Consider the following 15668-nt stretch of genomic DNA (forward strand, 5'->3'; position numbering starts at 1 on the left):
AAAAAAGCAAAAGGCAGCATACGAGTCCTCGCAAGTCATGCAGCCAAAGCAAAAGTATTTTTCATAGAGTGCAGCACATTTAAATAGAATACCAAAGTTTTTTGCGCTCTCTCCACGAAAATATTACGCATGAATATTGGTACACAGAAACTGTTGTGTTCAACAAAAAAATCAGTAGTTCTTGTGAAGCTTCGATAAATGGTGGTTTTTACTCGGCCAGCCAAATTGCGAAAATTTAGTTCTTTTGGATATTCCTTTTTGCAGCTGGAACCTAGCCATCGTCACGTTAAGCTACATGACACGAAACATAATAAAGATACCATAAAAGCAGCTTGCAACATACGTTAGTGCAAATGCAAAATCTATTTTTTCTATTGATGCATGCGTTCGTATATGGTGAGACATTTGAAGCCGCGATTCGTGTGAACGCGTCATCACTGTTGTTACACATAGCAAATTGAAATAACTGTTTTATGAATACACAAAATTGACCAAAAATGTTTCTGAGAAACGCAATCACTGTAGTGTAACGTAGGTACACAATGACTATAAGACAAGCGCAAAGCAAGCGGTGATAAATGATATCTAGCCGCTAAGCAAAGCCTAATACTGTCCACATCTGGCTATACGAAATGGAAGCGAGAATAAAATGGGTATTGTGTTAGACTCGCAAAGTTAGAGAAACAGTAAGGATATCTGTGGTGGTTCTGTCAACAACAGAAACTGGGCCAGTTACACTGCGCGAAGGTGAGTTATGCCAAAATCCGTCCTCAATTACAAATGTACCCTTCTTATGCACGGGTTGCGCTGGAAGAATGTGTCAATAATTCAGCACAACGGAAAAGTTCACAACATAAAAAAAAATACTTGGAGACTGGGCGATCATCGCTTGATCATGAATAGGCAATGACCCCATGAAAGCGTGTGAACACCATGCATCACCTGATCAAGCATACCTGCGCATTTTCTGAGCTAATATCTAATAAGCAAAGCCATCGCATCTGCTCGCCACCACGGTGGCTTGTTATGAAAAACCTCGTGTGCAATTCGGCGTAATTGTACATTGCTGCAGCTGTTTGCATAGAACTGAAACACTTGCTTTGTACTCACCTTGGTGAAAGCGCAATGCCGACAAAGGCGTGCGCGAAAGGATAAGGGATATCACTGCTGTCTAAAATCCCATAAAAGTAACGCTCCCAGTTTTTAGCACAGCCAACTGTTATAACCCACGAAATGTTGCATTTGAATAAATGATTGATCACATGTGGTTATGTGATTGCGTTGGTGCGATCGTAGATATATAAATATATATAAATATTTATATATATATAAACGATTCAACAGACAGTAATGCCAAGCAATGTATAGATGAAGTTATTAGAGCAAATGAAATGTAAATAAGAAGAAAGTAAATTGGGTGAAAAAATAACCAGCGGTGAGCATGAATCAAACCTATGACCTTCGAACAACGCGTTCGATTCTCTAACCACTGAGCTATCACAGCGGCCCTCAATCCATCCACATTTTTGGATTTATATGTGAATTTACAATTAGGAGTTTCAGTCAGCGCCATCTATAGGCCAAACAGCGAGTGTGAAACACCCTTTTATGCGCATGTGTGGCGTCACGTAGCACGTGAACTTATTACGAGCCGGCAGCTGACCAATAGTCGCCCGTATACAACCTAATGCCACCAAAACTGCCAGTACGAGGACCTCTTTAATGAATAAGAGAAAGAGGTATATACATAAGGGCTCGTTTTTTGGTGTTCTGACACAATATTATTGAGATCTAACAGACAGTAATGACAAGAATTGTATAGGGGAATTTAATAGAACAAATAAAATGTAGATAACAAGAATGAAAAGTGGGTGAAAAAATAACCAGCAGTGAGTAGGAATCGAACCTACGACCTTCTAATAACGCGTTCGATGCTCTAACCACTGAGCTATCACAGGGCCTTCCCTCTATCGACTTTTTGGGGTTTATATGTGAATTTAGAAGTAGGAGTGTCAGTCAGCGCCATCTATAAAACAAAGCGGCGAGTGTGAAACACCCTTTTTTGCGCATGTGTGGCGTCACGTAGCACGTGAACTTATTACGAGCGGGCAGCTGACCAATGGTCCCTCGTATACAACCTAATGACACCAAAACTGCCAGAACGAGGACCTCGTTAATGAATAAGGGAAAGAGGTGTATACATAACGACTCGTTTTTACGTCTTTTGACACAATAATAATGAGCTCTAACAGACAGTAATGCCAAGGAATGTATAGAGGAAGTTATTAGAACAAATGGAATGTAAATAGGACGAAAGAAAAGTGGGTGAAGAAATAACCAGCCGTGAGCAGGAATGGAACCTACTACCTTCAAATAACGCGCCCGATGCTCTAACCACTGAGCTATCACAGCGGCCTTCCCTCCATTCACTTTTTGGTAAAGGGTCAGGAGTATTGATGGTGTGTATTCGAGTGGTGCTTTGCCAGTGGACCATAATGTACATTTGTAGTTCTTACTTATTGATTTGACACATTCTAAGGAAAACAATGCTCGATCAGGTTAGATGACCACAGCTCCTTCTTTTTTTCGTACGCGTATTGTAATGTAAAAATTAGGTGACCAAAGCTACTTTGTTTTTTTGTACGCATGTTATAGTGTCAAATTCCTTTCTGTTTTCATGATTTCGTTATGCTCTACTCAGGTCCCCACAATTCACCAATGTAAATATTACGAACTAAGAGTACAGAAGCAAGGCATAGCATACGTTAAATTTTACGTTCGCCGTTGCTTTTTGAACACGAAGCGCTTCTGTGAGTATCTATCTATCTATCTATCTATCTATCTATCTATCTATCTATCTATCTATCTATCTATCTATCTATCTATCTATCTATCTATCTATCTATCTATCTATCTATCTATCTATCTGTCTATCTATCTATCTATCTAATATTTATCTATCTATAAATATATAATTATCGATCCATCTATCTCTGCAGCCACCCACGTGTGTATATATATCACGGTGTATCCCATATTAATATTTGTCTGCTAGGTTAAGAGGCGATATACGTTGTATATATCGCTGTATACCATATACCGCAATATATACTACGAATATCGCCTTGTTATCTTGGGGTAAAGCAAAATCAGTATTTAGGGCTACGAAAGCTTCTCGAATAAGTTTGACGGGTCATGACTTGATTATTAGCTTGCAAATCCGGTTGCGTACGTACGTCGTAAAACCTTTTCCTCCACGCACATGTGGCACATGCCCACATACCACGTGTCGCATTATGCCGGTATTCGACATAGTAGATTGAATGTTTTTTGACCCTGGAGTGGCAGGAACAGGCATTTGTGAATTCAGCGCAACAGCGCCCAGAAAAACTGAAATGAGATGACCCAATGTATGGAAAAGTTAAATATTAGGGTCTCAGCAGGATCGGGAACCAAGCAGTCTGCATGGCAATCATGTGCAGTATACCACAGCGCCACGTTAGGTCTCAAAACTGGTTTGGAAGAACATCCCATTGCTGGCGAAAAGGCCGTTGTGGTAGCGTTGCTCGCCATTGAAATTTGTGCGTGCTTCTATGACACAGGATTCAAGTCGGCTCAGCGTCAGTTATATACTTCATCAACATCCGCTGAAGTTAGTCTACGCACAACTAACGAGAGTTACCATCGTCTTCTCCGTGAGATCGGAACGTATTCCAATCTGTAAGCCTTCTTCAGAGAGGCTAAAAATGGCCTTCCAGTAAACCTAATATTTCGTGTTTTATCTCAACTGTGCGTTATCGCGATGTCAACCATATGGACATAGTCAATAGGTTATCGCCATCGACGTCACCATCGCCGTCATGTTTTTTTAAAAAGTGCCCATCGACGTCACTCTCCTGTGTACCGTATGATATACGCGCGCGTAAAAGCGTGTGATTGGCGGAGACGGACACGGCTGTTCAAACGTATCGGCCCACCTCCGTCGATCAAAAGGCACATTTGATTAGATTAACTCGTGGGTGAAGCATGTCATGAAATGCTGCTGAAGCAAAGGGTAATCGCTGTGTTTGCTTTGAAGGCGCATGAAAAGTCACAAAGGTGAAGGTGGGTATAGAGGATGAGCGTTCGCGCAGCGGCTGTGAACGTTGACTATAAGGACGTCGTGGCATATTCTATATTGATAGACATCAGCGGACAGCTTGTATACTGTTCTACTTTCTTCGCTTTCAACGAGATGCGACTGTGCGGATTCGCCTTTCTTACCGCTAGCGGCTGTGTTCTATCGCAGCAGCGTTTTGCAGATCCTCGCAACACTAGATGTAAAAATTTAGCCTTACTTAGTTTGTCGCTACCACACTCAGTACATCACATATGTCGTGAAACTGGTATATTTTGCCATAAGTTGTCATATCGAAAGTGCTGCGTGAATAGAATACGACCAGCATGCCTTTTCTCTCGACCATCATAAAGCTCTGTGTGGTGCATCGGGTAAGTCTGTTTGAGAAGACGTATGTAGATCAAAGCTTTCAGAAAGGTCAAGAGACTGGAGCTGTCAGAGGAAACAACAAACCTTCATCAATAGAACATACTTTACGATCACGATTAAGTCTTTTACGGTCGCTCAAAATTGCAGGGGAACCTGAACTCACGCACTTTTATCGCACTTCAAAATTTCGTGAACTTGTATGATTCTATTTACATTTTTTGGCATGTCTCATTTGCTCAATTTTGTCTTTTTTTTCTTGGTGAAAAGCGCATATACAAATATCTATGCTCAAAAGTATAGTCAGCTGTCTTACGCGTTCCGCATTGAGATGGCCGATACCACAGGCTGTGATCACTGTGGAAACAAAGAATTCATTCCACATATCTTTTGATACCGTTGACAGAATAGTGGTCAGCGGCTATGTCATTTCAACGAGCTCAACAAATGAGATAATCAACGTCTGTCCAAGAAAAAAAACACACAATATTACAACTGAGAAAAGGTTAAACTGATCAGCGTGGCAAAAACTCAACGCTACCTAGCGTTGAGGCACCCCTAAATGGACTAATGAGTTTTACTGGACGAGAAAAGCGTTTATGAGGGCTACCTGAATATCACTGTTCGGGGTCCATTTTTTCCTAATATTTGTTCTTTACGTTGCTTGTTTCTTACAGGTCCGCAAGGTTATTTTCGGAGGTATTGTGACTTTATTGGGGTTTATATATTACTATTCCTCAATTGCGTGTGCTTTCTCAGTTTTTCCTCACTGCTCCAAAATTGCGTTCAGTGGTATGTAAAGGCAAGAACATCATAACACATGGAGTATAATTTAACTTTATGGGAGGCACGCTCAAACACAAGCAAAAGTAAGTTAAAATACTTGAATACAGGACTTTGTTCGTATGACAATCCTAAAGCATAGTTTAATACATGCAAATATATAATGTGATCAATGCAAGAATATTTTACTAGGTTGTTTTCAGTGACGAAGGCGCATTCGCTTCCAGTAGTGATTCCCGGCCTAGGAAAAAGGGATGTATCAACATACAAGAAATGATATTTTGCTGTGCTTAACCACATGTTACTATATCATGATTGTCCAACGCATAGCTAGCTCTTCGCCCCATAAGGTTGCAAAAACTGTCTCTGCCTGTTATCCGCGAACCTCCGGTTTCTCGTCAATTTTGATGATGGGCAGTTTTTCATAAAAGGTTCTGTCGACGCAAAATCTTTCGCATAACCTTCATATAGTTACCTATGTATTGAGGAGAGGGTACGAAGCGTAGGCACACTAGCGCTAAAAAATAAGTTCTGTTCTATCTTTGAGAGAGACAAGTCTCGACACAAGCCCTGTTTACGTATTGTTCATAGCAAGCTTCCATCTTGCCCTTTCTTTGTGTTTTTTTAATTTTTGTGATATAGCTATTCAGTACTTGGCATCGTGTGAGCCACCGGACACTTCAGTCAAAAAGATCCATCAGCCCAATTCTGTTGAATCACTGCAAAAGTAACGTGCAGTTTATAGCCGAATGGGTCGACCGATGGCGTAGCCATGACACGGCATCGCACCAGGCCCGTGCCCCTCCCCCCCCCCATACCCCACCGCTTCCTTCCCAAACTTTTTCTTCGCTTTGGCATTCTCGACGAAAAAGGCCCCTATAAAAAAGTGACCGCTGCCACATCCATCCCACCCCCAAAAAAAGTCTGTCTACGCCCTTGTAGCTGACGTGTCAATGACGGCTGGCATCACGTTCATTTAGGAAAAGTGAAATAAGACTACAGTGGTCGTTAAAAAAAGAGATCTAAAGCTTCGCCTTTAGGAGTTCAACGCGATAGCGATCTTCTGTTCCTATAGTGCCTACTTGAAACACCTAATGCATGACACCTTTTCGAACCAGCTATGCACCCTTAGCACAGCCTTAAGAAAACAAGCGCAGTAGCGTGTATGCGTTTTGTACTAGGTTACTCGATTTATAACCACAAAGTCGTTATGATAATCGCATGTTCTGACGCCTAATTCCCATGGGTGCTTGTTACAGGCATTATTACCGCATTGTTTCATGTTGCAGTGTGAAGCATCCACATAAGACGCGTGTGCTTGTATAGCATGTGTCACTTTTACTGCATTTCCAAGCACAGGAAGTACTTTTTTATGTATTCACAAGCAAACAATTGGACTATGGAAGAATATCCGCTGGACACCAAAATGACGCATGTTCGATTTTCACTCGGACCCGAACAACCCAGGTTCGCTCCCGACACTGATCCAGGAGTTTTCGTTATTTATTATATTGGCATCGTTATCGACATTCGGTGACGCATATGATGATTTTTCGCTCTCAGCCAACGACGGCGAAGTCAAGACCGATGCCGGAATTTCCGCAAAATGAGCTCTTTAACGCTTTTGAGTTAAAATGAGAGTTGATGAATAAAAGAGAATGATGAAACATTTTAGAGGCATAAGTTTATTATTTTTTTTATTTTTCCGAGGGCATGGAGCAATAATTGTAACATAGCACACAACGAGGACGAACGCTGTTGTTATGCTCGGCATTCCAGCTGCAATGCACACCGTTAAAAGTCACAATTTATATTTAAAAATGTTTGTGCCACGCTTATTTGTTGTCTGATTGGATATGGTGTCACGACAGTGTCAACATATCCAATCGCACTGCGGCAGAAACAGCATAGAAAGCGGGTGTCACTGTTGCATTGCCAAAAATTGCCCGCCCTTGAGATCACTGTGCAAAAACTTGCACTAATACTTTTTTTCCCTGTATATACGCCCTGGGTGGAAGTGAAAAGAATACCTGCAGGTATAAAAACAGAATTACTACAAAGTAGAGCCTAGTTACAGATAATTTGTTAGAATAATAAATGTGAAGTGCAGGTGTTTAAGTCAACTGTTTTACCGCCTGGCTTCGAAAACAGGCTCACCTCGATTCCACCTTTCCTGTACTCAGTGAGGGTTATAAAAAAAGGCAAATACGTATGTGAACGTAGGACAGAAACACATGATAACATTATTGGGAAAAACGAACGCCTTACAACGACTTCTACTATTGAAAAAACGGTGGTAGATTGATCGATATGTGGGGTTTAACGTCCCAAAACCACTATATGATTATGAGAGACGCTGTAGTGGAGGACTCGGGAAATTACGACCACTTGGGGTTCTTTGACATGCACCCAAATCTGAGCACACAGGACTGCAACATTTGCGCCTCTCGGAAATGCAGCCGCCACAGCCAAAATTCAATCCCGCGACCTGCGGGTTAGCAGCCAAGTACCTTAGCCACTAGACTACCGTGGGGGGGCAACGGTGCCAGTAACGATGTACATACACGTAGATTTGTCGCTTTGTGACGTCGAAGATGGCTCACTGCTGTGATGTACTTTTCCCTAGCCAACATTGGCATAGGCGCAGGAGCGGATGTTTTAACTGCTTTCAAAATTTTAAAGTTTTGTATGTGTGCAAGGACATATACAAATAAACGCATGATCATAAATAATACCCTCCCCTTCGCCTCGTTGACTGGCGGAGGTCAGCCACGACGGCGGCGCGAGCCTGTCTACGCGGAACAGACGGTAAAACGGCTGGCAAGCAGACGTGGAAGCGCGACATAGTTGGGCTGCACGTACTTGCCCTGCCCTGCCGCGGTGGTCTAGTGGCTAAGGTACTCGGCTGCTGACCCGCAGGTCGCGGGTTCAAATCCCGGCTGCGGGGGCTGCATTTTCGATGGAGGCGGAAATGTAAGCCCGTGTGCTCAGATTTGGGTGCACGTTAAAGAACCCCAGGTGGTGAAAATTTCCGGAGCCTTCCACTACGGCGTCTCTCATAATCATATGGTGGTTTTGGGACGTTAGACCCCACATATAAATCAATCACTCGTAGTTACCCTAGTAATGCCAAAGATATCTTCCATCGGCTTCTTTGCTGCTGGCTTGCGTTTTGTTCCTTGAATTGTCAGCACTCGCCACTTTCCTATCGAAAAAAAGTGTCTCGTGCTGATAACATGCTTGCCATTCTTGAGTGAAAGTGGTGGAAGCGCGTCGATAATACAATTGAGGGGCATGCAAGATTTCAAGACTATTTTTGTAAGGCGAAACAACACTAGTTGAACACGTTCTTCATTTATACTACTCTGCTTTTCTGATCAGCATAATATTATCTTAGCTTTTACGTTCCAAAACTACGATATGATTATAATAGACGCCTCATTGGAGGGCTCCAGAAGTTTTGACCATCTTGTGTTCTGTAACGTGCACTGACATTGTACAGCTGAAAGGCCACTACCATTTCGCCTTCATCGAAATGTGACCACCCCGGCCGGGATCAAACCGGGACCTTCCGGCCACTGCTTCAATGCGGCTATCTCCTGTTTAGCATAATTTCGACAGCAGTATTAACCGATCACACAGTAGTTGTGTTGCCGCAATGTCACATTACGTTGTTAAAAAAGTAATCCCTATATAAAAGGCTAAGTTCAGGCATGACCACATGCATTACTTCTGTGCTTGAGACTTACCTAGAACAGGTACGCATGTCAGCACTATACAACAGAGTGAATTAGAATAACGAAAAAGAAAATTCAACGCAACAAGTGCTTTTTGCACAAATGTTCTGCATATAGATTGAATGAGCCAAGTGTTTGATGTTCACTTCACTGCCGTCTGCACAGTGTTCGTGAGCCAAACCCAATAATGTATGTCGAAACTTCTGAAGCCCTCCACTGAGGCGTCTAATATGAAGCAGTAGTCAGGAGGTCTCGGGTTTTATCCCAGCTGGGGTGGTCCCATTTCGATGAAGGCGGAATGGTAGTGGGCCTTCAGCTGTACAATGTAAGTGCACGTTACAGAACACAAGATGGTCAAAACTTCTGGAGCCCTCCAATGAGGCGTCTATTATAATCATATCGTAGTTTTGGAACGTAAAAGCTAAGATAATATTATGCTGATCAGAAAAGCAGAGTAGTATAAAGGAAGAACGTGTTCAACTAGTGTTGTTTCGCCTTACGAAAATAGCCCTGAAATCTTACATGTCCCTCGATTGTATTATCGACGCGCTTCCACCAGTTTCACTCAAGAATAGCAAGCATGTTATCAGCCCGAGACACTTTTGTTTCGATGGGAAAGTGGCGAGTGCTGACAATTCAAGGAACAAAACACAAGCCAGCAGCAAAGAAGCCGATGGAAGATATCTCTGGCGTTACTTTGGTAACTACGTGCAGCCCCACATTGTCGTGTTTCCACGTCTGCTTGCCAGCCGTTTTACCGTCTAATCCGCCTACACAGGCTCGCGCCGCTGTCGTAGTTGACCTCCGCCTGTCAACAAGACGAAGGAGGGGGTATTTGTACTTATAATATTTATGATCATTCGTTTATTTGTATATGTGTGCGCACACATACGAAACTTTAAAATTTTGAAAGCAGTTAAAACATCCGCTCCTGCGCCTAGGCCAATGTTGGCTAGTCAGGAGTACATCGCAGCAGCGAGCCATCTTTGTCATCACAAAGCGGCAAATCTACGTGTACGCACATCGTTACTGCCACCATTGCCCCGCCATGGTAGTCTAGTGGCTAAGGTACTTGGCTGCTAACCCGCAGGTCACGGGATTGAATCCCGGCTGTGGCGGCTGTATTTCCGAGAAGCGGAAATGTTGCAGTCCTGTGTGCTCAGACTTGGGTGCACGTCAAAGAACACCAGGTGGTCGAAATTTCCCGAGTCCTCCGCTACAGCGTCTCTCATAATCATATAGTGGTTTTGGGACGTTAAACCTCACATATCAATCAATCTGCCACCGTTTTTCAACAGTAGAAGTCATCGTAGGTCGTAAGTTCATCCGCTAAAGAACAGATCAAGCGCGCCTTGCGTGTTTGCCTCAAGTTCGCAACCAACGTTGCGCTGCTCTCTAATTGCTCGGAAAAAAAAAGAAATGCCGTGGCGCTGCGTCGAATTCTTGCAGTGGTCTCTTATGACATTTGCACGTGGCGGCCACATTTTTGTCGATGTTTTTTTTTTCTGTTTTGCTATTTTGATACTTTGCACAACACGCATATCACGATTATCATGTTTATACTTGTCATTTACTTTCGTCATCTATTCACATCATCTGATACAAAATTTGGTATATGTGGAGCCAGCTAAACAGCCAAGAGCACGCTATGAGCGTTGCTTTGTAATCATGCTTCACATGACACGCATATCACAATTATCATAATGAGACGTGTCATTTACCTTGGTCGTTTATTTAGGTCATGTATTACAAAATTTAGTATATGTGGAGCCATCAAAACGACCGCGAGCACGCTATGAGCGTAGCCATGCAATCATGCTTCACATGACACGCATATCACGACTATCGTGTTCAGACGTTTCATTTACCTTGGTCGTTTATTTAGGTCATGGATTTCCAAACTTTGTATATGTGAAGCTATCAAGACGACCACGAGCACGCTATGAGCGTAGCATGTGGTCATGTTTTACATAACACGAATATCACGAATATCAAGTTTAGACGGATCATTTACCTTGGTCGTCTATTCACATCACCTGATAGCAAATTTCGTATATGTGGAGCTAGCAAAACGCCTGCGAGCGTGCTATGAGCGTAGTTGTAGTCATGTTTTACACGACACGCATATAATGGCTATCATATTTGGACGTGTCCTTTATCTTCGTCTTCCATTCACATCAAGTGATACCAAAGCTGGTGTATGTGAAGCAAGCGAAATGCTCGCAAGCATATCATGAGCTTGGCACGTAGTCGTGTTCTTACACGACACGCATGTTATGATTATCATGTATGCACCAGTCAAGTACCTTTGTCTTCCATTGACGTCCTCTAATTGCGTATTTGGTATAACTGACGCAAACAAAACAACCGCGACCGCACCATGAGCGTGGCGACTTGACATGACTGGTCATAACGTGAAAATAATGACAAGCATGTCATGACTTCCACGTTATTTTCTGTCACTTATAATTGCTATAAGCAGTCATATCATACCATACCAGTTTCGCAAAATGTCGTGTGAACAAAACCACCGCAAGAGCAACAAGACCGTGAAAAACAAATCATGACATTCATGAGTTACATGTTATGGTTTTTATGTATTGACTAGAGGATTATGCTCGTCATACTAATTTTGCCATACCAATTTTCTTCGTATCTATACCACTATTGAGACAGCCAGGAGAACTAAATGTCCTAGGCGGATAGATAGATAGAATGATAGATAGATTGATAGATAGATAGATAGATAGAAAAATACGCCTAAAGTCTCCAAAGTGAGCTAAGAAATCCTTCGCATTAAATAGATACTGACCGCCGACAACTGATAGCTGCCGCTAGAGAAGTGATCGTACGGATGCCGCCCAAACTTCAAAAGCTTTTCCTGCTGTGAGACGTGGAGTCGATGACGGATGGATTCCAGCATAAAATGTAACGATTGTTTATAACCACGGTAGCAGCAGCAGGTCAAGCATATCGGTGCTGCGCTCGAACGTTTAGAGAAACAATCAGTGAAGCGAGCCTGGCAGCTTGTGTGTTAAAGCCACCTGTAGGAACGTAACCCCTGGTGAAACTGCGGTGGCGCCGGCCTTCATCGGGCGCGCGTTGCAGCAAGCGGGCTGAGTCACGCTGACTGCGCCGGTTTGCGCGCATTGTGTCGCCACATCAGCGCTTGAGTCGGTCCATTGAGACGCGGACTTCATTCCCGTTCATACGCAATGCGAATTCTTGTGAGGATGAACAAATAGGCTGAGTCCACTGTAGTGTGTCTGGAAAGGCCGGCGGATGGTGTCGTCGCAGAGCGAAGCATGCGTGCACTATGCTAATTCCTTAAACACAAAAGGCGTAAGCCTGCTGTGGTGGGCTGCCGGTGACGGGCATAAGGTAGTGATGGTAAGTTGGAGCCGAGCGAGAAAGTCGGTGGGGTCTTACGTTGTAGTGTTAGATGAAAGAACTCCGAGAAATTTTCCTGGAAGACGAAGTGGTTCCCCGTAGTGGTTCTCCTGCTGGTGTAGCGTGGGTATTTGGCTTGAAGGTGGCGCGAAGACCGAGGATGAGAACTGGGATGGCCTCGAACCAGTTTGAGTGCGTGTGGCACAGATTGGTTGCCTTGAACTGACGGGGGAAACGCTGGATCATTCCGTTAGCTAAGCGGTTGTAACTTGTGTTCTTCGAATGTTTAAAACCAATAATAAGTCCGAGTAGCCTGAAAAAGTGTGATCAAACTGTCGTCCTTGGTCGGTGGCACCGATGCAAGAAATACTATAGGGAGCATTTGCCTCAGAGTAGATATCGTAGTACTATGCGTTTTTTCGACTGATATCCTCTACTTCCAGGCCTTATATATTTACCATTCAAATTTTTCGTTCAAACCCTTTCTAACGTGTTATTTCTAACGCTTTCTAAGTCTTTGACCTCTTTTTACGTGCCTGTTTATTAGAATATGTCTTTCCAAACGTATTGCCAGAACAAGCGCTTCACTTCGTTTTTGACTTTAATCATCTGCATAATTTACACTGCTGTCAGATATCTATATCACACTGTCGTTATAGGAGTATGTTTAGGACAAATATATATTATTCTTGGGGTGTCTGAATAAAGGGTTGTCACACTTGTAAAATAGCGAAATGGAATTTATTATGAATAATGAGAGCAATTATGAGCATCTCGAAAATGTTATGAATTAGAATCGAGCAACACTGTTGAACCAATTACTACGTTGTTATTATGAGCGTCACACGCAGGAATTTTTATTATTATGCAGATACCAATTTTTTTATTACCTGTATTACCAGCTAGTACACGGTATATTAAGTGTCATAGCCACCACTATAGGGTTGCCACCTTCACGGTGTTTGTGCAGTGATTCAATGTAACTTTTTGTTGCAATACCACATTTCTTCTTTACTTCAATATACTGCTGTTACCTTTTTTTAGACTTCCAATTTTCATTGATAAGGATACAGGAATGCATAAATAAAAATTGCTATGTCTCCACAAATATGTTTACTACGTTTGGAGACACTCGATAATCGGATTTAGAAGTTCACTATAGTGCAATAGCAATATGTCCTTCGATGTTCAGTGCAAACCTGCGTACAAAAGCTTTACTAGGCCTTGCATCTTGTCTTGTACGGAAGTGTTACAACAATACGCGTTAGATTGTATTTTATCATGGAGCTATCGCTAGGCATGTAAATAGAATATCAGTTGTCAATACAGTTCTATTGCCTCCAACGTCTCTGCGTGAGTAGGATGCGTCAGAGAAATATGTTTCTGCCACTTTTCGCGCTGATCTACACATTTGTGGCCGTTCTATAGAGCGCATACAGTGATTCTTTTATCAACAAGAAACAGCATTAAATCTGGCTTTGCGCCATCATTTATCGAATACTTATTGAAGTTTTTATAACTGTACGGTAATCAGCTAGCTCTTCGTTAAGCACAGCAGCGCTTTCCCTCAAATACCAAAACAAAAAAGTCACAATTTAGCCGCAAAGGCAAAGCATTGAAAGTGATAGAAACTAATTGGAAGGTCACGCACAGAATGGCAAGCAGATAGAAACGTGCCCCGCTTTTCTCACGCACAAATGACGCACGAAACGTAGTCACAGGTAAACATGAACGGAATAAGTGTATCAGTTGTAACTTCGCTGTCTCTGAAAAGCACGCCCTTTTCGCAAACGAAGGCTGTGCAACGATTGCAGTGACCTTTGAGCCCCCCGTAGCTACTGCGCCCCCTAAATACACCATAATAGTTCCAGTGCAAGCCCAACACCAGCCAGGACGTATGATCCTCCCCACCAGGAGATACGGGAGCGCGAGAGGTCGTCCACTACACTCCTCTCCGCAGGCCAAAGTACGTGTTAGAAATGAGAGCCGCCATGCACTTACTGCTCCATCTTGCTGATAATGCTGAAAACATGATAGATCTCCCCCCCCCAATATGCCTGCCAACATCAGTAAGTGGTAGATATAAATAGCTTGAAATCGGAATGTTAAATGAGGTACTCCTCACTGGCTCAGTGGTTAACGCCTCGCATTCATGGCGCCGAAGTCACTCAAGTCCACACGCGGGAGTCTTTCTCCTAGATTTTTTTCTTCCTTGAATTTTCATATATGTAGATACGAATACTTATGCTGTGCATGACATCCGCTCCGACACTGGCGATGAAATGCAGCCGAGAGTGTCTATACAATTATTATCGAAATATAAGCGAGAAAACCTGTCAGCGCAGTGTACCAAGAACATTTATTGTGAGGAGCTCATTCAACCTAAATATGTTATTTTGAAAAGAAGCTGGTTTACTCTCAGCAGCATGTTGACTGAATTTAGTGCGATTCAGAGAGGACTGAGATAAAAAAAAAGGACACGAACTACGGAGTCTCTTTTCATCACCTCCGTCCTCACTTGTTGTATCGTGCTGAATTTACTCAAGGCGTTTAACAGCATTCAACTCGCCGAAATATTATTTCTTGTGTGGTATAAACTTTGAGCAATAATCGCAAAATTGTTGAAACACTCAAAAGCTGAAAAAAATAGAAAAAATATAGCGTAATCACATCACACAAGGAAAAAAGGTTACGCGAGGATGGGCGTCGAATACGAACTGAAAATTCATTAAAGAAACCAAGCATGTACAGATGCAGTAAAGCTGACATTCGTGATGTTATATAGCGGAATTTCTTGCTTAACCTATAATAAGACGAAACATTTAAACGTCGCTAGCCTCTGTACTGCGTCGCAAAGGTCCCGAATTTTCAATTAGGCCACTTCTAACGACCCTGTTGGAAGGTCACGCCTGACAGATTGGGGAGGCATCTATGCTTTGCACAATGGGTGGCATGATTGGCACATCGTGGCACATTGCTCGATAACGAAAGCGGCCATTACTGGATTGTATTTACAGCTGAGAGACATTTCATACAAATAGTGACGTTGGTCACAACTAAAAAGTTTTGAAGCAATATCATTTTGCATTTGTAAATGCATCTAGAAAATGGTAATTTCTATAACAAGTTCGTGAAAGGCTTGAGGTATTTCAAGGAACAATTAGAAAGTATCGTATCAAACACAGTATATTGACAGTGTCTTATATCTGTACTTCCGATGCTACTGTCTAGAGTAGATTGTTTTGTATCACAATGCAGTTTCAAAGTATCTTTTC

The 15668-nt window shown here is 42.6% G+C and overlaps 1 protein-coding gene across 4 annotated transcripts in view; it reads left to right on the plus strand.

Moving 5' to 3' along the window:
• The first annotated feature begins 602 nt into the window (after nt 1-602).
• LOC119179718 (uncharacterized) overlaps nt 603-15668 on the plus strand; it is a 55501-nt gene continuing 40435 nt past the window's right edge. Inside the window, exons 1-2 of one of the 4 annotated variants that reach the window (XM_075869858.1) lie at nt 616-747; nt 2702-2810. Coding sequence is in view for 1 of the 4 variants with exons in the window: in XM_075869857.1 (XP_075725972.1) it covers nt 5324-5352 (29 nt within the window). In the remaining 3 variants the exon portion in view is untranslated. Of the gene's footprint in view, nt 748-2701; nt 2811-5160; nt 5183-5222; nt 5353-15668 lie in introns of those variants that run through there. The other 3 variants (XM_075869859.1, XM_037430836.2, XM_075869857.1) reach the window with 3 other exon arrangements.

This window comes from Rhipicephalus microplus, chromosome 7 (assembly GCF_043290135.1).
Source record: "Rhipicephalus microplus isolate Deutch F79 chromosome 7, USDA_Rmic, whole genome shotgun sequence".
Classification (NCBI taxonomy): domain Eukaryota; kingdom Metazoa; phylum Arthropoda; class Arachnida; order Ixodida; family Ixodidae; genus Rhipicephalus; species Rhipicephalus microplus.